The sequence below is a fragment of the Pollachius pollachius genome (genome assembly GCF_949987615.1).
Source record: "Pollachius pollachius genome assembly, chromosome: 7".
NCBI classification, from domain to species: Eukaryota; Metazoa; Chordata; class Actinopteri; order Gadiformes; family Gadidae; genus Pollachius; species Pollachius pollachius.
Genome location: NC_136940.1, coordinates 3909804 through 3932445, shown reverse-complemented (window position 1 = coordinate 3932445; position 22642 = coordinate 3909804). Strand labels below are relative to the sequence as shown.

The 22642-nt window shown below is 50.3% G+C and overlaps 1 protein-coding gene across 6 annotated transcripts in view; it reads right to left on the bottom strand.

Annotated features, from left to right (window-relative positions):
- Positions 1 to 797: 797 nt before the first annotated feature.
- ephb3b (eph receptor B3b) overlaps positions 798 to 22642 on the bottom strand; it is a 63424-nt gene continuing 41579 nt past the window's right edge. The window contains exons 4-16 of one of the 6 annotated variants that reach the window (XM_079740230.1): positions 20765 to 20920; positions 19420 to 19755; positions 16659 to 16783; positions 15836 to 15998; positions 15249 to 15357; positions 13324 to 13376; positions 12623 to 12841; positions 10507 to 10754; positions 9582 to 9797; positions 8807 to 8956; positions 7180 to 7379; positions 3725 to 3880; positions 798 to 1249 (exon numbers count right to left, since the gene is read on the bottom strand). In XM_079740230.1, the coding sequence (XP_079596356.1) occupies positions 1141 to 1249; positions 3725 to 3880; positions 7180 to 7379; positions 8807 to 8956; positions 9582 to 9797; positions 10507 to 10754; positions 12623 to 12841; positions 13324 to 13376; positions 15249 to 15357; positions 15836 to 15998; positions 16659 to 16783; positions 19420 to 19755; positions 20765 to 20920 (2240 nt within the window). In that variant the 3' untranslated portion in view covers positions 798 to 1140. The remainder of the gene's footprint in view (positions 1250 to 3724; positions 3881 to 7179; positions 7380 to 8806; positions 8957 to 9581; positions 9798 to 10506; positions 10755 to 12622; positions 12842 to 13323; positions 13377 to 15248; positions 15358 to 15835; positions 15999 to 16658; positions 16784 to 19419; positions 19756 to 20764; positions 20921 to 22642) is intronic. The other 5 variants (XM_079740232.1, XM_079740231.1, XM_079740233.1 and 2 more) reach the window with 5 other exon arrangements.

Below are 22642 nucleotides of genomic sequence, written 5' to 3'. Positions count from 1 at the left end.
AAATGAAGGGTGTGTGTAGGGTTGTATTAACAAAAAACAAACAACAGCAACTTCCATGGGTTAAAAACACGACGTTAGATGATCTTGCGGTGGGGAGCTATTGAACTATCCTAGGTTACTCCCAGGTAGGTAGGGTTTGACCTCACACACACATAGGGTCCCAGACGTGGCTTCTCTCCGCCTTCCGGAACCAACCGTCCCCCCACCACATCCCATCCGACATTTTGGCATCACAGCACTCTAGTGTTCCTCTCCAGCTCCTTGACCTTCCACAGACAGGTGCCCTTTCAGTTAACACACCTTCAATATGAAGGTGGGGGTGGCGGCGAGGTGTTGGGGGCATGGGGGCATGGGGGCTAGACGGTAGGTGGGGCACACACGCAAAACATGAACAACTGCAACGACTGCTAGCATGTAGAAGGACTTCCTCCACTATTTCAGCGTCCAACTCTTCTTTTTTTTTTTGTTTTACTTTTTTTTTTCTCGAACCCCGGGGTAAGCTTTTTAAATTGCTACCCAGAATCCTTTGAGGGAACATCAGTGTTTCTCCCGACCGCGGCCGTGACCGACCTCGGGCGAGTCAGAGAGCAAAGGGGAGTCTGTCACGCGAGAGTCAGGCGAATCCAGGTACCAGATTAAGGGTGCTATAAGGTCCGGTCCGAACCTCACAGAAACACACGCACGCATGCAAATGTCAACCCACACCTCGAGACGGTGAGGCACACATGGGATATAAGAGGGCTAACTCGGCCTCCTTCCTCGAAAAAAATATACAAAAAAGAAATCTGGTTTCAATGTCTCGTCGGATGAGGAAACAAAAAATCCAACAGAATTTCAACCGGGGACGCTTCGGAGGAGGAGGAGGAGGAGGAGGAGGAGGAGGAGGAGGAGGAGGGTAAAGGGTAGTGGTAACGACGAAAAATAAAAGGAAAAAATAAAACTAGTCTGAGGCACTGCAAGCCAGTTTCATTGCTTCTGATTGGCAGAGATGGGTCAGGCAGCTAGTGGTTCCCATTGGCGCTCTCTCTTTCTCTCTCTCTCTCTCTCTCTCTCTCTCTCTCTCTCTCTCTCTCTGGCACAGTTCCTCCCCGTTTTCCTCTGTGTGTGGCTGCTTTGCGACGGCTCTCGGTGTCCCATCTCTCAGACCTGGACAGGAAGTGTTTGGTTCATCTGTAGTCTCATGTCCTGAATGCTGCCCAGGATCTTTTTCTGATGGCCGGCCAGCGTCACTCCTATCCGCAGGAGGTCCCTACGGAACAGAGGAGAAGAAACAGGTGGTTGAGTCATTAAAGCTCAAGTATGTACACATTGCAGGGGGCAGACAGTAGCAGTGGAATAAATCTCCCTTTCTTTTCCTAATCAAACACAAACAGCCCTGAGAGAGGGACAACGGACCGGGTCCATAAAATAAAATGGCAGCCAGATGCCGTGTCGACACAAGCGCTAACCTCATTCAACCCGGGGCGTTGCCGTAATTTGACAAATGGCTCGGTGGCATGGCAGTTGGTCCCCATCAGATTGTGGTGCGAGAGTGTACATGTGGATAGTTAATGATTAAAAGCAATCTTTTTTTACGCCGTACCTGTGCTTAGTTTTTACCTTCCCAGCCGGTGCGCTTTACAGACTTCAAAACACTCGAGCGAGCGAGTGTGTGAATCACGGAACGATCCGACCAAACCAATTTCACAGCCCACTCGGTCAGAAACCTCCTCTGCCTTCAACCAGAGGCAAATCAGGATAACAGCGTTTAGCACTTTGCACCAAACTGTAAATATCTTAGCGGAGGTTGCGTAAATCTGCTCGACCTCGACTTTTACGGTCCCGAGCGCCAGCTGCCGTCCAAGACACCGCGAGAGGAGCCTTAGCGCTGAGCCGGGGCGGCGGGGTGGATGAACGGGCGAAATACGAAAATGTTGACATACAGCTGACATTATTAAACTCTTTACAGGCCTGGGAGAGTGCAGCACCTGCTGGGGCTGTCGTTAGGCCGTGGGCCGTAATCTAATCTGCCGGAGCCGGGCTGTTGGTTTAACGCGGTGGGACGGAATCACGAGCCCCCGCCCCCGGCCCCCCCCCCTTCTCTTTTTGTTTCCGCTCGCCTGTTTGTCTTTCCCATGTCCAGAACCCAGGAGAGAGATATCGTCTGGAGGAGCCATTAGCGCGCTCTCTCTCTCTTTCTCTCTCGCTTTCTCTCGCTCTGGGTCAACCACGCCACTGTCTGCGTCCTCCAGACGCACACTCTCTCACACACACACGCAGACACACACACACACACACACACTCACACACACACATAATAACTCATATCATTTCATTGTATTTGCGGACAGTGTGTCCCTAAGCCTGTCTCCGCAACTTAGCGGACCGATCTATTTGCTTTGTATATTCTAGCATATGGTTGTGTTTCTGTGCGTGTGTCTGTGTGTGTGTCTGTGTCTGGTTGGTCTGTGTGTGTGTGTGTGAATAGCCAAACGATGATAACACCAATAACGATAACATGCAGCATGCGAGCGCGGGTGCTGATTTCTGCACATCTGCCCATTCATTCTGAGCCATCACGTACGCCCTTGCATGCCAACGCTAGGGCTGCGTCACAGCAATTTCACACACACATAAATTGTGTTTTTCGTCTTCCTTTTGGCCATCCCTGTCCGCCCGGCGACGGACGATGAAATGATAATAAATGGGAACCATTAGAGGAATTACTGGCCATTAAGGGCAACACAGAGCCACAGTACAGCACACCTGTCAGCCGGGCCAAATTGAAACAAATTACCTCCACCTCCATTGGCTATTATGCGGCTAATTAGGATGATATATTTATCATTATTATCCTAATTCGTTTATTTGATCATCGCTAGTAGCCCCCTTCCATTTCCACCACTCCGATTACATTACTTCCTGTTTGAAAACACACAGCGCCGGTTTTTGCTGGTGGCCAAGGTCAACGGTAGGTTATCGCCACGGTAGCGGTCACAACTGTATACTCAGGGATAGATCGTCTCTCTCTCTCTCTCTCTCTCTCTCTCTCTCTCTCTCTCTCTCTCTCTCAGTTTACAAGATTATTTCTAACAATAATCATCTAGCCATGATATGTTTTCATAAAATGTGCAAAAGCAAATTAAAAATTAGGACGGGAAGAATTCCTTTCTCTCATTGCCGGTCCTGAATGTTAACTCTTGAATGCATTCAACCCATATAATTAAATACTAAAGTTAATTACATTAATATTATTAAATAAACAAAAAAAGGACAAGGACGTCATTGTATTCAATAATTAAATGGGACATTAGCATTTTAAATGGTATAACCCGGGGTGCAAATAGAACAAGCATTTAGTTCCAGAATGTTACCCTGATGTATTTAACCTTTAATTTAAATCTTATTCTGCCTTTACTCTTGTATTTTGTCTTTATAGATCATGTAAAGTGTCCTCAAGTACCCAAAGTGATATTTAAATACAATTTATTATTATTATTCCTATACTATACTATATCTATACTACTTGTGTTCTTCTTGTGTAAACCTCTTGTCACATGAACATCATGTGCATTATGACCATTTGATAATAAAACTCTTTGTCTTATGAGCTCCCTGTGTGTTTCCATAAGGAAATCCTGCCTCAGCCTAACTCGCTCATCCAAACCATGTTACCATGGTAACCACATGAAGTCCTCTCCATTTAATCGTAACAAGGACTAAATCTGTATCCTTTTCCACTCACTCCGCTGTCATCTGGGCCACCAGGTCAAAGGAAGCGAATCCGGCGTTGACAAAGTTGTCACGGTAACGACTCATCTTGATGGCGTCCAGCCAGTCTCCCACAGTGGTAAAAGTGGTATAGTCCGGCACACAGCGGTCAAGCAGGGGCTGGGACACTCTACATTGGGGGACGGGGGAGGGGAGGGAGGGGGGGAGATACCATAATAGGGGGGGGGGAGAGGGGGAGAGAAAGAAAAAAAGAGAGAGTTTTAGAGAGGGTTAAGGTCGTCATTCTGTTACACTGACAGGCTCACCCTCACCCAGAGACACCTCTCTCCACTATAGTTCACCTCCCCCTTCTCTCTCACCTCTCCCCCCCCCCCCCCCCGGGAGTATACGGGGTCCCCACAGCCCGAGCCCAGACAGAGGGATAGAGAGGAGCCCTAGGGGGGTTATGGGGGGGCAGAAGGGGAGGGTGAAAATGGGGCGGGGTCACCAGCTATCACCATGGGGAGGCTGGCTGAAGGCCCGAGGTGAGCGCCAGTTAAAGGCTCCGGCGAATGACAATTCCTCGCCGCTCATCAATGAGTGTGTGTGTGTGTGTGTGTGTGTGCGCGCACACCCGTGCACGGAAAAACCAAAGAAAAAAAAAGCACACACACACACAGTGTGAAAAAAAAACTTGTTTTGTTTGTCGTTTTTTAAACGTCCCAGAAGAGAAAGACAAAAGGAATGCGTGTAACACAACACCGGATGACGCATGGCTTCTGAAGACGACTCCGGAGATACCAGAGGGAGAGATATCAGCGGAATGTCGATACACACAATAGCATTTAAAACCGTGAGAATCTACTGTTGTGTTTGTGTGTGTGTGTGTGTGTGTGTGTTTGTGTGTGTTTGTGTTTGTTTCTGTATGTTTCTGTCTGTGTGTGTGTGTGTGTTTAAGCATGTGTATGTGTGTGTGTGTGTGTGCATATATGTGTGTGTGTGTGTGTGCGTGCGTGTGTCTGTGTGTGTGTGTGTGTGTGTATGTGTGCGTGTGTCTGTGCGTGAATGTGCATAAGTGTGTGTGTGTGTGTGTGTGTGTGTGTGGGTGTGTGTGTGTGTGTCTGTGTGTGTGTGTGTGTGTGTGTGTGTGTGTGTGTGTGTGTGTGTGTGTGTGTGTGTTTGTTTCTGTGTGTGTGCACGCCTGCCTGATGACTCAGTCACGTGTACAGGCAATGGCCACCGTCACATGACGTCACACACCTGTCAACACGCCGCGCGGGCCCGCGTCTGTCTCCCCGACACACACCCTAACCGCCTTGTCTTTCTTTGGGTCTCGCTGATCAGTTCCACAGATACCGAGGCCACCGTGGGAGGTTTAATATAAAACACAAAAAAAGAACCAACGAGCCACCACGGTCGGGAGAGAGGAGCAGAAGCGGTCGACCAAGTCAGCCGGGGGCGGGGGAGGGAGGGACGAGAGAGTACAGGAGTACAGGAGCGATGGGGGAACGTGAAAGAGAGCCCCTGTCTCCCTGCGCCTTCTCTGCTCCGGTGATCCCTGATGCCTTTTTTTTGTCGATGTTACATTCATTAACAATTAAAAGAGGTGGGGGGGTATGTGGGGGGTGGGCAAAAAAGGGGAGCCAGGCAGGGAGCAAGGGGAGCTAATAAGAGGCATACAGAGCTTCCATTGAGCGGTGTAGACGGAGCGATTTTTAATAAGACCCTTGCTTCGGTGTGCAAGGCCTCAGGACGTCATTAACCCCAGGAACCGGCTCCTCTTAGTGGGCCATTGTTACCCAGCCCTGTCTGATGTTAGCTTTAGAACCGTCCATGGGCTCCGCTGGAGACATGGGAACTACAGTAAAGAAAGGTACGGGGGGGGGGGGGGAAGGACCTTCCTGTGAAGATAGCCCAGCGAGCTTTGGTGAGGCCACCACACAGCTTTGGTGAGGCCGATCAAACACGCGGCCCCCGCGCTAGCCTCGGCTGATTCAAAAGAAATGAGGGGGAAGTAGGGTGTTTGCATTCCGGGGCCAGAGTAAAAGGAACTGCACCGTCGTGTAGAATAACATTGTCTCCGTGCAGCTCAAAGCCTTGTCACCGGGTCCGCCCACTACGTTAGTGGTGTCCCCACTACGAGGAATGCTCTGCCATGTTGTTATCTGGGCATGTACAACTAATGAGCACAGCCCGACAAACCGACAGCTGCAGCTAACCTTCATCGCTCATCCTCCAAACCGCGACCGGGACAGCGGCCCTCCCTCCCTCCCCGTCCTCCGTCACACTCGACACCAGCGGGAGGCCGCATATCTGCTGGCCCGCTTTAAATCTCGTTAGTGGCTAATTAAAAGGCTGCCTCCGTCTCCACTTTATTTTGTCTTTTTTTTTTTTGGCTGCAGTGCCCTAATGGAGCTAATTAACTGGGAGCCTAATCTTCTAAGAAAGGCGCTTCCACGGGGCCAACCGGGGCTCCGCTTCCCTCCAGGGCCCTTCCCTCAGGACACAGCGACCCCGATGCAGGGACTGATAGGTAGGTCAACCCCACCCCACCCCACCCACCCACCCACCCACCACCGGGGTCCCACAACCCCCCTCCCCCACCCCCCCGGTCTCTTTCTCTCTCTCTCTCCCAGCCTCCTTCCCAAAACTCTGCCTCTTTCCGTCCTCCAAATCCTAATTCGTTTGGCAGCAGTGCAAAACACACGGAGTGCAGCTTTGTCTTTGTACTGTGCCCGCCAGAATGGAGTCTTAACTGCGCGGGGTTTATCTAACAATGGGGAAGTCAGATCAGGCCTCTCGGCGTAATCAATGCTCGGACAAACCCAACAAAAACTTGCATGGGAATAAGTCTACACGGAACAGATAAGGTTACAAATTGGTTTAATATGAGTCACCGGGTCTCATGTTCCCTGTATCCGATTGGATAAGACACTTTTATTTGTCCAGTTGAAAGCTTTATCGGCGTCTGTGCTTTGGGGGCCAATACGAATGATCTTTAGAAGACTTCTAGCCAAAAAAACGCTGATTCATTCAACGACCAAGAATATGTCCCATTCACACGCACCTTTCATCTACCGTGAATCAACGCTGGTCACACAATGTTCAGTTTATGAGGACTTTAAATACCACCTACAATGCCTTCAAGGTGGTTTATGGAATACGGTTTTAAAAATCAGTTCAATGAAGTCCACCTCCATAAAAACACATAGTGAGCAAATAACTGCCAAAACGAAGACTTTTTATTACCCTTACTACTCCCAAACTTTTTTTTTTGTAACCAACTATTTATGATCCACAACGGTATCGCCACTGTATCCTCTCTTATAAAGGACTCACTTTCACAAGTAAAGACATTTACAACTTACGGGGGGGGGCGGGGGGGGGGGGGGGGGGCGGTTAATTCCGCGGGATGGCAGCGGGCGGCGACCGTAAAGACGGTTTAATAAGAATAAGCGATACGATAAAACGGAACCCTGTCCAACCTACCCCGAGGACTGCGTGCTGTTGGTGACCACCTTCAGGCTGGCGGCGTTGCGGATCAGCTTGTCCAGCGTGGCCACGATCTGGGTGAACTTGGGCCGCAGGTTCCTCTCCTTCACCCAGCAGTCCAGCATGAGCTGGTGGAGCGCGGTGGGACAGTCCATGGGCGGGGGCAGCCGGTAGTCCTGCTCCACCGCGTTGATCACCTGGGGAGAGGGAAGCGGCGAGGGGGGGGGAGGACATCCAGAGGGTTAACACGGTGCGTTTACGTATACATTTACATTGAGGGCCTTCGGCAGACGCTTTGATGCAAAGTCACTGACAGTAAGTACATTTGTCAGAAGAAAGAGAAACAACAATACATGGCTGTCGGTACAGTAAGGGTGTTCATAGAACCAACGGTCAAGCACTAACAATCGCTAGGTTAACCCATTCCCCGTATACAACAAAGCTAGCTAGGATGAGATGCTACATGATGCTTAGTACTTTTTTTAAGTGCAAGGATGTACAACATACAATAAGTGCATACATAAAGTGTAAGGACCTACAACGTACAATAAGTGCGTAAGAGGGGTGGTGAGAGGGTAATGGGGGAGGCTATGCGGAGTCTAGGTGGAGTCTTGCAGTGGATCATGCAGGAGCCAGGGTTATGATCCTTAATCGATAGCAGGGGTTCCCTAAAGTCGGGCACACGCCCACCCACCTGGGGAGGGGGCTTTTTCCAAAGACACACCTACCAAATCCTTTGTGCTGTCCCGTAAGGAGAACACCCTTCTCCTATGTCACAAATATGTGTTGTTTCTCGATGTTTATTGTTCGTCAATACAGTACGTCCCTGTTGCAGCTTTCAGCCATAATGATCAAATAATACAAAAGGCATACGTCATCCTTTCTTAAATAAATGTAATAAAGACGTTTATTGTGGCCATGGCTGTGACAAGCTAAGCCCCTGCCCCGGACCACTTATGGCTCGCGACCCACGGTTTGAAAACCACAGGAAGATACAGGTGAAACCGTACCCTCTCTTTGAACAGTTTACTCAAACAAACCCCAAGAACACTTGCTGGTGGGAACATGAAACCGGGCTGGGGCCAGGGGGCATGCTAGCATGAGTCTGTGTGTGTGTGTGTGTGTGTTTGTGTGTGTGTGTGTATTTCTGTGTGTCTGTTTGTGTGTGTCCTGGTGCGTGTGAGTGTGTGGTTGTCTGCAGTGGTGGGCTCTGATGGTCATGGTTGTTGTTGCTGGGGCCGGGTTTGAAGTTAACCACACCAATGCACCAGAGCCTTGTTGTGGTCAAAGGGCTTATGTAAGAACCGTTTTACTCATTTGAAAGCCCAGTGAACGACTGAAGCTGCCCTTTTTTTTTGTCTGCAAACATTTTGTCAAGTGGGGGCGAGTTTTGCTATAAAATGCGCCCCCATGGCCCTTAGTTTCATAGCGACCGACTTGGTTCTTAACATGAAAGTGTTAAGAACCAAGTCTTTAGAACGTGTTAGGTAACCAAGATAGCGGCTATGTAACTAAAGGAACAGAGCCCCCCACACCCCCACCCAGCAAGCCTTTAGAACCAAGATGGAACGAAGATAGACCCAAGATGGCAGCCAGGCGAGCACGTTCCCACGCGCCAACTCACGTCTTGGTTGCTCATGTCCCAGTAGGGTCGCTCGCCGTACGACATGACCTCCCACATGACGATGCCGTAGCTCCACACGTCGCTGGCCGAGGTGAACTTCCTGTAGGCGATGGCCTCGGGTGCGGTCCAGCGGATGGGGATCTTGCCCCCCTGTGGATATGCGAATGAGTAGGTGAGCGTGAAATACTGGGCGCGGGTGAGGAGGGGGGGGGGGGGAAGGGATGGAACACGCAAAGACACAAACAGTCGCACACATACAAGAGGGAGAGAGCGGGTAAGAACAGAGGGCACTCCGAGGACGTGTCGACGCACACACAAAGCAAGCGACACACGGTACACAACATGACAACACACCACGGATTGAGATGCAGACAAAAACGGCACGACAAGGAAGGAAGGCTAACTGTTTGGCAGGGGTTTTGTTATCTTTGACAGACAGAGCCAAGCATCTCAACAACTTGTTGAGTAAGGGTTATGTTTTAGGGAAATGTAAAGGGTTTGGTTAAGGGGAGGGTTAGGGATAGGGCTAAAACAATGAAAACACAAAATTAAATCTCAACAACTTCTTGGGTTAGAATTATGCTACAGGGATAAGTTAAGGGTTCGGTTTAGTGAAAGGGTTAAAACATTGAATGCACAAAATGAGATCTCAACATCTTGCTGAGTAAGGCTATTGGGTAGGGTTAGCTTCAAGGCTAGGGTTACAGGGAAAACATTCATATATACATCACATCCAAACAACAAACTGGACACTTTGTTCTAGCCGTCCACCCACCAGTGAGCTTGTGTAGGTGGGGTCTGTGGGGTCGTCCTCCAGGAAACGAGAGAGGCCGAAGTCGGACACCTTGCACACCAGGTTGCTGTTGACCAGGATGTTGCGTGCGGCCAGGTCGCGGTGGACGTAGTTCATGTCGGACAGATACTTCATGCCGGCCGCGATGCCGCGCAGCATGCCCACCAGCTGGATCACCGTGAACTGCCCGTCGTTCAGCTGGGGGTCGGGAGAGAGACGGAGGACACACCGTTTAGATCAAGGCAGCGGGTTCAAAGGGAAGCCACTCATTTGCTGTTTTTGTTTGTTCTCTGGTCTCAAAAGCTATTACTGTGCATCTCTCGTTCTTGAAATCTTTGCCACTTTTGTGCCAGTTTCAACCTTAAACAAAACTTTTCCATGGATTCAGTCTCCAGTCCTCCCTCCCAGCCATCGATCTAGCCCTCTCTCTTCCTCTCTCCCTTGTTGCCATTTTACTAAGACTCCCTCATAAGGCCGGCCAGACTTTGTTTGATGTGCTCCAGACACTGATACGTCAGAGACCAAGCTCTTTGTAAATGTCAGCGGTTGCGACAGCACCGGGCCTTTCGTCAAGGTATCCCTCATCGCCGCCTCTGGGGCAGAGCCATTTCCTGTCTGCAGAGACAACCTGAGATAACTAATAGCCTGATCAGGGGCGATAATGCCGCCCGCTCTTCGTTGGCAGGATTGAGCAACGCGATCGGCCTGATGCAAGATTAACACCTGACGTTGGATGGGGAATAAATTTTTGGGATGGGACATGTGTGTGTGTGTGTGTGTGTGTGTGTGTGTGTTGTGTGTGTGTGTGTGTGTGTGTGTGTGTGTGTGTGTGTGTGTGTGTGTGTGTGTGTGTGTGTGTGTGTGTGTGTGTGTGTGTGTGTGTGTGTGTGTGCGTGTGTGTACTTACCCTGAGGAAGGAGTCTAGGGCGCCGTTCTCCATGAACTCGGTGACGATCATGACCGGTCGGCTCTTGGTGACCACGCCCTCCAGGCGGATGATGTTGGGGTGGTCGAACTGGCCCATGATGGAGGCCTCGGACAGGAAGTCCCGCCTCTGGCGGTCCGTGTAGCCCACCTTCAGCGTCTTGATGGCCACGATGATCTCGCGCCGGCCGGGCAGCTTGAGCCTTCCTCGGCACACTTCACCAAACTCTCCTATCGAGAGAGAGAGCGGTGCGTGGAACAGCCAGAGAGAGAGAGAGAGAGAGAGAGGGAGAGAGAGAGGGAGAGAGAGAGAGCAGGGGGAGATGGAGAGAGATAGAGAGGAGGGCAGAGAGGAATTGATGGAAGAGTGGAGTAGAGTGCGGGTGGGGGAGGAGGAGGGGAGGGGGAGGAAGGGGAGGGATGAGGAGGGAGAAAGGGGAGAGGGTACAGTTAACTGGTTAGCAACAAGGATTCAGGGATTGGTAGCAGGGGGGAGGGGAGCAGGACAGTGAGACTGTCAAGGTGGGGGGGGGGAGGTGGTGTTTGTCTAGGGTGGTGTCTGCGGTACTGCCTATGGGGTGTGTATGAGTGAGGTGGAGGAGGCATCATGAGACACACACACACAGACATTTTGACAGGGGAGGCTGGCGACAGACTGGCGTGATGTTGGAGTAGGAGACGCAGGGGGCCGGGTCGACACACACACAAAACCGGAAAAAGGCAAGGTTGAAAGTAACACAGAGAGGACGCGGTTAATGAGTGAGTGGCGCCGGCCAAAGCTGTTGGGAGCGTGAGTTTGGTATGAGAGCTGGGATTCTGTGAGGAGAGGATCGTTATGAGGCGATGGGGAGGGGGGGTGGGGGGGAGGATGGAGAAGAGAGGGAGGGGGGGAGAGGGGGAAAGGGGGGGGGGGGGCTGCCCTAGACTTCGTAGGGTCCATTGTATCGGGCACAGGAGGAGGTACTGGGCGGAGTAAGGAACTTGGTCCTCCTGGGGGTAGTAGTCTCTATGTGTTGGTAATTTACCACCGAGAGAGCGAGTGGCGTGAGCGTGAGTCAGAGCCGATGAGACGACGACAAGGGGAAGGGCGAAGAAGATATGTCGATAATGATGATGATGATGATGATGATGATGATGATAACAATGAGGAGGAAGGATTGAGAGATGGGTGGGGGAGGGGGGCGAGGGCGGGGGGGTGGGTAGAGGACAGGGAGGACAGGGTTTGAGGGGGTTTGTCACTCAAAAGGCGAAGGCTTGGGAAGCGCCTGGTTTCAAGTCGTAGCCTCAGCAGTAGAAGGGCTGTCACAGCAGTAGTGGTGGTAATAGCAGTAGCGGTAGCGGTAGTAGTAGTAGTAGTAGTAGCAGTAGCAGTAGTAGCGACTCCATCTCCATCATCACAACATCTTCCAATTTGGGCACTGATACGAAAAATAGCTCAATCTGGGTTGGCTCAGTCCTGCAGCTTTTTAGCAAAATGCATTACCATATTATTATATTACCATCAGGTAGACAGAAATATGACATATATATGCTAGATCAACAAGGGTCTACATAAGAGTGAAGGTGACCACATATTTGGTGGAATATATATTCAAATATGTGCCAAGTCAAAAGTCAAATCATATGCATAACATTGACGTCTTAGCAAGTAGGGCACAAATAAATGTTTGGAATAAAAGATGGCCAATCCTGGACCTTGCAAAAATGATAAATTGAGAAAATATTCTCAGCTTAATCCCATCGTAATACTTAAAAATGTTATCCTTTTAACAAAATCTTAACAAATAACAAATGGCAAATCTCCTGTTCCAGGATTGGACTTGATTTGTTCCCAACACAAAAGACATCACCACTGGACAATTACAACTGCTAATCTAAGGGCTTCAAGGGGGGGGGGGATAAAACAACAGGCGGGAATTCTACAACTGTGAATCAGGCTAACATCGACGAGGACGGCAATACACGCTAGCGGTTTTGTGACAACACACTATACTTAGGGAGAGGAAGCCCCTAGAGAGCCGATACAGTGGGGGGAGAAAGGGGAAGAGGAGGTGAAGGAAGGAGGGGAGGAGGGCTGGCAATGAATTGAGTGAAAGTACCGATTGGTGTGAAGTCCTCTAATGGTATGGCCTGGAGGTGACTAGCAGTCTTCCCCCTGTTGCTCAGGAGCTTGGGTGGGTTACCTGCGCCGATGACCTCCTCGATCTTCACGCAGGAAACGTCGATCTCCTTGGCAAACTCCCGCACGGCCTCGTTGGGGTCCTCGTAGGTGAAGGGGTCTATGTAGACCTTCATTCCCGGCGTGACTATTGGGGATTCAGTAACGAGAACAGGGAAGTGAATACGACGCTGACGGGGTTCGATGTGTGGAGTAAGTAAACGGTAAATGGACTGCATTTGTAGGCGCTTTTCTAACCAGTGGCCACTCAAAGCGCTTTACAATATCAACCTTGTATTCATCTATTCATGCACTCTTTCACGCACCGACGGCCTTGTCAAAAAGTTTGCCTCAGGGATACCTCTACATGACTTTAGGAGCCGGTTGGTCGAACTAGCAACCTTCCGGTTACCAGCCAACCCGCTCTACCTCCTGAGCCATATGCCGCCGGTGTTAAATACGGAAAAGTGTTAGCCATCATCGCAATAAGTAGGGTACAACGTTGATCACGCAAACGCGTATGCACGGCTTCATCTGGGAAGGATTGGCAGCGCCTCTGGTCGCCACAGACGAACACCGTCGTGGTGGCTTTTTGGTGGGCTTTGTGTCATGTGACGGGAGGATCTCCGCAGAGAGACTTACTGTACTGCTGTAGCTTTTCTGTGTACTCCGATTCTGAACCGTTCCTTTGCTTCCTGCGGGTAGAGAGGCAAAAAGGCAGCAGTCTTAGTCACGTGAGCCTGCTCGCGCAGCGTGATGCCACACCGGAGAGAGGAACAAAGGGAAGAATACAAATATCCATGACAATATCCGCACCCAAGAAGTCTAACCGATTCCGCCCGGTGGGACGCTTCTTCTTTCACTCGGGTGGTACAGCGTTTGGGGAGGCGGTGATATAGACAGTTATTGCACGCCGAAAGCCTGGCGGAGGATTGAATAGTCCGGGATTGTGACGGCGGTTTACAATCATAGGGATGCATTTCCTTTGTCCCGCGAGCCGGACGCTCCGATGATACGGGATACGCAGAGACAAAAGCGCACTCAAATGACAAGCACAACTGTCTCACGATCCTCAAACTATCACCGTGATCATTCAATACAACCTATCCCCTCCCCCCCCCATTCATATCGTCTGTTCCTTCTTCCCTGATTGTTCATCCCTCCAGCCTAAACACTGTTCTAAATTTATGTCTCTCTCAGTCACTATCTCTTTGTGCTGTTGTGTTGGCGTTGTGTTGTGTGTCTGTGTGTGTCTGTGTGTGTATGTGTGCGTGTGTGAGACACAGGCTACAATGGCGTTGACAGTACGATGGGGGTGGGGGGAGGGGCTGCTGGAATTACATGTTAATGTTCCTCCATTGTTGTCTAACCAGTAACCGGGGCAATAATACCCAGCAGTAATTAGCATCTCATTTCAAATTCTAATTCGGCGCTGGAATATGGTCGAGGCACCGCGTTTTTTTTTTTTTGTAGGATCGAGATTCATTCTTCCTCCTCCCCTCGGTGACGGAGGAGCGGAGGGGCGGCGGCGACGGCCGAGACACCCCCCCAACACACTGAAGAGAGTCGGTTGGGCGGGGGGATGGGGGGCGATTATGGTGGTATGAAAGAAGGCAGCGGCGAGGGGCGAGAGGGGTGCAGAGGGAGATTATGCGGTCTGGCGTGACCGATGCCCGTGCTTGTCATCCGCCGCCCCCGACCAGCTTGAAGAGAGCGCCCAGGGGGGTGCCAGTCTGCCGCGGTTGCCAACCTTTCCCATTTGTATGCACACACACACGCACACACGTACACAAACACAAACACACACAAACATTTCCACGTACACTTTACAACACTGCGGAAACAGCAGAGCGCGTCTGACGGACGAGAGGTGTGAGGATAAACGACGGAGGTTTAAACCCCGTCGAAGCCGTGTCAGGCTTTCTCTTTTTAGTTTTTTTCAAAGGCATAAGCTGACCACGCAGGCTTCTTCTGAGGCAATCGCTCCCTGGGCATGGGAAGAAGGGGAGGACAGGGGCGGGGGGAGGGGGACGGGGGGGACGGGGACGCATCTGGGTTGTTTGGTTGCAAGGGCGGCCGAAAGGACGGCTCTGAATGCCGGGGCCACGAGGACGCAGCCTATCAGGCTACCCAGCTGCTCGGCCCTGCGCCGGGTCCAGCGAGCGGACTTGTGCTTTGTCCCGAGCTGTTTATTATTCACAGATTCTGAGGACTAATCTGGCATTTGAAGGGCTCACAGGTGGCACATCAATCCACTGTGACTCTTCTCGGGGGGTGGTTTGGAGGACATGCAAACAAAGTTGACATTTTGGAAATGATCACTAGCCCTTTTCCAGCCCGTATAGGAGATATTTCCATTCCCGGGAAATAGTCATTTTTGCTGCCTCGGAGCTGTATCATTTTTGTCACGAAATGTATTTCCCCTCTCGACGTATGTGCACATTTGCACAAATGTATTCACAGCGAGAATGATTCTCTGTGAGCTTTTTCGCTCCACCCTGCACTCGCTACCCTGCGGGACCGTCGCGACTTCTTCAACTCGAGACCACCACTCGTTTCAGTCTTACTTGAGGCAGACGATGGCGACGACGACGACGGCGATGAGGACCACCAGGCTGGCGGTTGCCAGGCCGACGATGAGCGGGAGCTGCTCCTGGATCGACTTCTCGGGTTCGGCTGGGATGTCGGGAGAGAAGGGGTCAGAGGTTACGCAGAGAAAAGCACAGTCACTTACATCCATACGCGCTGCCCACGCGACGCCCTGTGGATGAATCAATTTTCGACGAGGCATGGGTTTCTCTCCGACTCTCCTTCGCAGCGGTGTAGGTCTCTCGGTGAGCCAGTATGCCTCCCACATCTACTACAGAATTATGGACTTAGATAACTTAGATCATGCCCCGGCATTCGAATATAACGAAGGCCATAGAAGGATGGGCCTTCAATGAAGAAAAAAAAGAGTACAACTTTTATTTTCTTCTGAATTGTACTCCTGTATCCACGACAACTCATTATGTAACCATTCAAGAAATGTGGGAGGTGTAGCTGATGGTCATGAAGGACCTTCTCAGCTCCTGCGTTCCCTACAAGGCTATCTGGCTTATTCACTGAGGCAGCACTTTGCCACCAACAGTCAGGTGTTTCCATAGGAGCTTACGTTGCAAGTTGGTGCCGAAGTCAGTGGGGCTGCTATAGCGGCCGTACCCCGCAACGGTCCGGGCGCGGACCTGCACCACGTAGGACGTCCTGGGGTTGAGGCCCTCGATCCGAGCGGAGCTTCTCTGGGCGGTCATGGTGTGGGCGATGGCCTCACCAGCATCCTTTCAGAAGAACACAGATCAACACAATGCCACCAAAACAACACTTGGCCTCTCGCACACTTTGTTATTATCGTTGTAGTGGTGCCCAACCCTCGGCCGACACAGATGACTGTTCTTGTCACTCAGAGTCGGGCGGCGGGTTAGCGGAACAAGTATGGAGAGACAGGAAAGAGAGAAAGAAAAGACGGAGAGAGGGAGCAAGAGGGAGCGAAATAAAGAAGAAAGAGAGGCAGAGAAGGGGGATTGGAGCCCGGCTGTTAATCCGACAAGGGAGGAACAGAACAACAAACGGTGGATAGACGCTGTCTGTCTGTGGTGGCTCCAACAAGGCTAATCTAGCCTTAGCTCTCTGGGCTTCTGGAAAACATCAAAACTTTCACATGAATAGCTGGGGGGACGAAGAGAGAGAGAGAGAGGGGGGGGGGGGGGGGGGGGGGGACTGAACTATGGTTGGAGTTAAAAAAAGAGAAATTCAAAGGGTGGAAAGAACGACTGAGAGGAAGACAAACTAAGTTGGGTCTAGTTGAACGATGAGTAAAACACGTTTGCAATGCCCTTTCGTATAGTCGCCTCATTCAGAGTCACGGTCGCCGGCATTGTTTTGGGGATTTGCAAGAGTAAATTGGGATCGGGCTCAGGGACATTCACACCATGTCTTACCTTCTCATGGTACTTTATCTCGTAATCCAAAATGATTCCATTTGGCTTCTCCGGCGGCAGCCAGGACAGGCTCATGCTGTTGGCTTTGGCCTCCATCAGGTGAACGGTGGGTACTGCAGAGGGCGCTGTAAGAGGGGACAAGAGACAAGGCAGAAGAACCGGTTAAATTCTTCACCGAAACAGCTTGTGTCTTCTCATTTCCTGACGCTGCATCCTTGTAGTTGTACAATAAGACAAAATACGAAACGGTTGACGGTGAATGGCTTTGTTTTGTACTGTATTAGGTATGCAGGGCCACCCTTTAAATGCTCAGATTCCGGCTTCCGGAAGCCTTTGGCAGAGTGAAAAGGTTGAGAGACAAAGGAGTCAACACAACTGACAACTTAGCTCGGGATACGCCCAGCTCACATCGCAAAAGAACATCGGAGAAACTTTGACTGTTCTGGTACTTCTACTGTCTTGAAATGTGAGCTACTAAAGAGATGCTATAAAATATGACGAAATTCATGTTTTCCGGTGTACAGAAAATGATGATATAAACTTGCAATGCATATGAAACATATCTATAAAAAGGGCAGGTATGCTGTGCTACTGCTTCCTCTTTTTATTTTAAAATACAGACAAACTTGTACACAAACCGCAGTACAATCCTTGAACGCACTGTCAAGCCACCCACCTAAGCAGTTCATGCTTTTGTTATGCGAGCGACTTTTAGCTTTTTAAGTACTGTCTGCTTTCTAATGTCTGATTTTCCTTATTTCGAAATCCTGGTTTGTTCTATACCTCTGACTCATTCTCCCTTCTCTCCCTGTTATTCTCTTTTGTAACCTCAACAGTCAATTTAAAGGTTGTTAAGGTTGTTGTTGCTATTTCTCTCTTTCCAAAGATAACAAGTTCTACCCATCTCCGGTTTCCAGCCCCTACCATTGTTCTCGGCAGATTTTCATTTCATCTTGATGCAGCCTGTAGTCCTGCTCCCTCTCTCTCTCCCTCTCTCTCTTTCTCTCTGCCATTCTCCCCTTCCTCCATCCCTCTGTCAGTCCATGCCTCCCTCATCTCCTCCTTTCTTAAAAGCTTTTTAATCCCTAGGTCCGGTTCTTTGATCCTTCCCCTTGTATTTCTGTTTTTCCCTCTGCTGCCGTCTTTGTGAACAGACCTCCCTCTCTCTTTCTCCCCATACTTCCCCAAACCCTCCCCTGCAAAGGCCGAGCCACCCAGGCCCTCCTCCGGTTCCTCTCTCCCCCTTCCCCAGAAGACAATGCCCCCTGGTCAGATCCCCAGGTCACCCTAGCCTGGGGGATTAGGGGCCCACTGTGGGAGAGGCCCTTGGAGTAACCATGGAGGTGGCCCCCAGGGGCTTATCACCAGCTCCACTATTTATTTTTGGTCTTAAAAGTGGAATGTGAAGACAGGGATGGTCCTGGGTCTACAGGAGGAGATAATCTGATAATGGTTGATGTTCTTCTTTGCCCCCGCCTTCTCCCCTTGAGGTCTCCTCCTGCTCTAAGCTGACCCCAAAACCAGGGATGGACAGGGCTCCCTGTCACCCCAGCATCTGATCTCTCGTAAAACAAAGGGGCTCTCACATAGAGCCGTGTGGAACTCCTAGACCCCTGGGCCAAAAACACAAAGCATTCCGGAGGCCTCTTTCAGGGGCAGGAGGACTGAGACGAATAGCATAAGGAGAGAGGGAGGGGGACAGACAGAGCGAGGGAAAGAGAGGGAGAGAAAGAGACCGGGAGAGGACGAGATGGCTGGGTGACGCTGGGTCTGTCTAGACAGAACATTTGAGGCAGAGACTAAACAAATTACTCAACACACTGCCGCCAACCCACATCTACCTTGGTGAGCAAAATTACAAAACATGTTTTTTAGTTTTTTTCTACTTTTCATTAAATTAGGAGCAGGCTTAATCCATGTTTTGTACGAAAGGGTACATCTCGCAGCAGGCATTTCCCAGCCCGCTTTTGCATTTCATAACGCATATTTTCTCTCATGCATCGGGTCAAATGTGTTGAGCTTTTATCTCTGCAGGGTGAAATCACATTGGGATGCATTCAGATTGCCGCACGTTGGCCCAGTTACCGCGACTGCTGTGGGCTGAAGGAGTTGTGAGTTGGAGGCAGTGGGCAGCTAACACATGCAGGTTCAACACCCTTAAGGCTAGCTGCCACGCTATTGCTATTCGCAGCAGTCTTGGTAGAGAGAGCCCATTGTGTGGGGGCGTGCGCACAAGGCCTCTCTTAAAGCCCATTCAGGACCCCCTGCAAGCCCATCCATCCTTTTTCAATCCCTGCTTAAATAAATAATCTAAAGAATATGTAACATACTCCTACACGCACACAAAACCACAGCTTTCACAGACCCCATTGCATTTGCTTACTACAGGGTTATTTGATCATTTACAGGCGGTTAGGTGTGAAGGCATCTCTCTCCAGGAAATAGCAGCTAGGCCATCAGGGGTATGGTATAGATGAAATATTATACCACCAGGTTTGAGTGTGATTAGCCATTACAAGCTATTTTGAAAATTTGCCTCTTCTGACATCACAACCGGGCTGTGTTCTGGATAGCTCGGTGTACCAGCCTACCGAGTGGGACTGTAGCAAACGTTGCTGATCTATCCATCATTCATCTAGGTGGACACGCAGACTTGTGATGTCAGAAGAGGCCGATTTTCAAAACGGCTTGTAAAGGCTAACCGCACTCACACCTGGTGGCGGTGTGACATGTCACTTTTAACCAGCGGTTTGGGACGTACCGGCTTGGTTGGTGGTGATGTTGACGGCGGAGAACTGCGCCGCGTAGGGGCTCTTGTTGGAGACGCCGTTCACCGCCTGGATCTCGAAGCTGTACTGCGTGTGCGCCTGCAGGTTGCGCACGGCCACCCGGCGCTGCACCAGTCCCAGGTGGCGCGGCGAGATCTCCACGTTGTCGTCGCAGCGGGAGCACATGCCGCGCTCGGGCAGGCACTTCTTGCAGATGACGTTGTAGAAGATGTCGTCGCGGCCGCCCGACTCGCGCGGGTCGCTCCACTCCAGCACCAGCGAGGTCTCGTTGACGTTGGAGATGACGCTGCGTGGGGGGGAGGGCACCGCTGGGAGGGGGAGGAAGGTGTGAGATCAGGATGTGGTGTTGAAGACACGTGAGACGTCTGTGGTGCACAGGAAACAAATACACCTTGGAGCAGTGGCTCGCGTCACTAAACCACATTTTCGAATGTCTACATTCCCTGGCTGTATTCTCACCGAATGTGTGACCCATTTATTTAATCCAGATAGCAAGATGTGATCCGTGATCTGATATTAGTCTATTTTTCAACAACTATGGAGAACTAGAGCATTTTATTTCTAGAATAGCGAGAGAGAAAAAGACATTGTCCTGGAAGTTGTTTAGAGAGACGAGAGAGGACGGAGTTCACATTATGAATATGTATGGCGTGTAAAGGTTAAGCATGTGGTGGTGGGAGCTGTTTGGGTGTGTGTGACTGGCTGCTTAAAGTGTGGAAGTAACTGGGGCAAGTAGAAGAAACTATTGCCTAAGAACCGCCACATTTTATCCAATTACTAGAGCCTTATCTGCGAGCACACTGTGGGAGAATCAAACCCCCCGCCTGACTACAACAGAGCTTTCTTTCTCTTTACCCGTAAATGGATTAGTTCCTGCATTACTTTAGTCCAAACTGTGGCACCTCCTTTCAGATAAAAATCCCCAACTCTGCCTTGGGTAGGACAAGTTGGGAGTCACTGATGATAACATCTGGATGACAACAGGCAAGACGAAAAAGACAATTGATTGCCGTTCAGGCGGAAAGATGGGAATGGCACCCGGCATAGTTCAGAAGCAGACTGAAAGGCGCCAATCTTCTGCTAAGTTCAGTGAATGTTTGCCGATAGGCTTCGATGCAGATGTTCTGTGGAAAGTAGATAAGTCACTTTGGATGAATGTCCCATAATGTTATGTAAATGCAACAAACTACCTCAATTAAAGAAAATAAATATCCGGAAACCTGTATTCCTTGTCATGTTAGCAGGGATCAGTTAGCTGTAAGCTGTTAGCTGTTAGCTGTTAGCTGTGAGCTGTTAGCCTGTTAGCCGTTGACTTACTGGTACAGGGGGAGTCGGGGGGGTCGGCGTCCGAGCGGTAGAAGCCGTTCCTGCAGGAGCAGATGCTGGCGGCTCCGGAGCTGGCGCGGCTGTTGGTCGGGCAGGGGAAGCAGGACCCTTCACCCTGCTTGGACTTGAAGGTACCGGGACTGCAGGCTGTTGGGGAGAAACGTGGAGATGAGGAGGATTCATGTATGATTCATTTACTAAATAAACATTCATAAACAAAATGTTGCACGTATATTTGTGTTATATTTGCCTTGAATTCAACTTAGTTCCTTGCAATGCAACACACGCAGGACTGCTATGCTAAGCAGCATTGCTCAAGACGGGAGCCTTTGCCCTTGGGTGAATTTAACCATGGAGGTCATACCTCATCATGCATTTTGCATTTTATGGAAAAACACCAACTACCTGGCCTTAACACGACTGATCCCCATCAAAGGGTCAGCACGGGAAATCTCGATAAAAAACAATAGTGGCCTCTGTTCGCGCCATTTTCCACCGCTCGTAGGAGACCGTTTGAGAGTTTATAACTCAGTTAATAAGTTACAGAGTGTCTGTGGCACTGGGATGCGAGGCCCTTTGAAAGGCTCAATATCTTTGATAAACTGCGTCATTAAAAGATGATTGAGGCTGCCATGGCGGCCCTTTGTAAAAGGGCGGGAGCAGGTCAGGGAGGGAGAGCGATAGAGACGGCGAGTCTACAGGTCCACTTTGCACAATCCCTCGTCAATGTCAAGGACACTCTTTTTTTTCCCCGCCGAAAAATACAACACTGTGCTGGGATTGGTTAACCTTTGCTTCTTTTGTCCCCGGTGGAGAGTCAGCAGTTGCAGATCCCACGCCATGTTTAGTCACCCCGTCTTTGCCTTAAATTAAATATTAGCATAGAGATACATCCGTCTACTGTTTACATTAGCTCAGAATGTGTTTGCTTGCTCCTCCATTAATCAGTGTAGTCTGCACCCATAGGCAGTGTGTAATCTATACCTGCAGTGAACAGGAAGTCCTGCCTGATAAAAACCGGCGACCCAGGTGACCACTGCTCTAAAAAAAAAAAGGTGTGCCCGCCAACATTATAGGAAACATCGTGCGCACTTCACAGAATTCAAGCACATCAAGCCTTTCAGTGAAAACATGGTGAGGTGGGAGTCTTCTTTCTCCTCTCCAAAACACGGTCGACCAATGAGGAGCTGCTTAGGGGAGCTCTTTTCGAGGAAAAAAAAGTATAAATTAAGCCTCTTTTACTGTGAAGGTTTAAAAGTGCTGATCAATCCACTTCAAGTGAGGTAAAAGGGGGTCACCCCTTACCACCAACTCCCCCCCCCCCCTCATCCTTTCAACCCCCCCTGTTTAAGGAGCTGCGCGGATGATGGAGGGAACTGGAGGAAGAGGTGGTGGTGGGGTGTGTGAGGGGTGTTGGGGGGGGGGGGGGGGGGGGGGGGGTGTTGGGGGTGGGGGGGTGCATAGAAAATGCTAATCCTGCAGGTTCTTTTTTTTGTCTCCCTCCTTCCTTCCCTCCCTCCTCCTCCCCCCTCCACCCGCTGTCTCCTACCCTCTCATGCAGAGCGAGGAGCTTAAGGAACTGATTAGAATGTGGGCTGAAATTGGAAATTGTGGCGCAGGAGAGGGAGGGGAGAAGAAGAAGAACAGGAATGGAGGGTCTGAAAAATAAGTGAAGTGAAATCAGAAGAGGTAGGAGGAGGAGGGAAAAAAGGAAAGGCTTGGGTTTGATTAATATTTATGCAGCCGCCCCTACTGTAACTCTGCCGTAGTATTAATGAGAGCAACGTCCTTCGCATCAGAGAAGGGAGAGAGAGAGGGAGGTTGGGTGGGTGAGAGAGAGAGGGAGAGAGAGAGAGAGAGAGGTAGAGA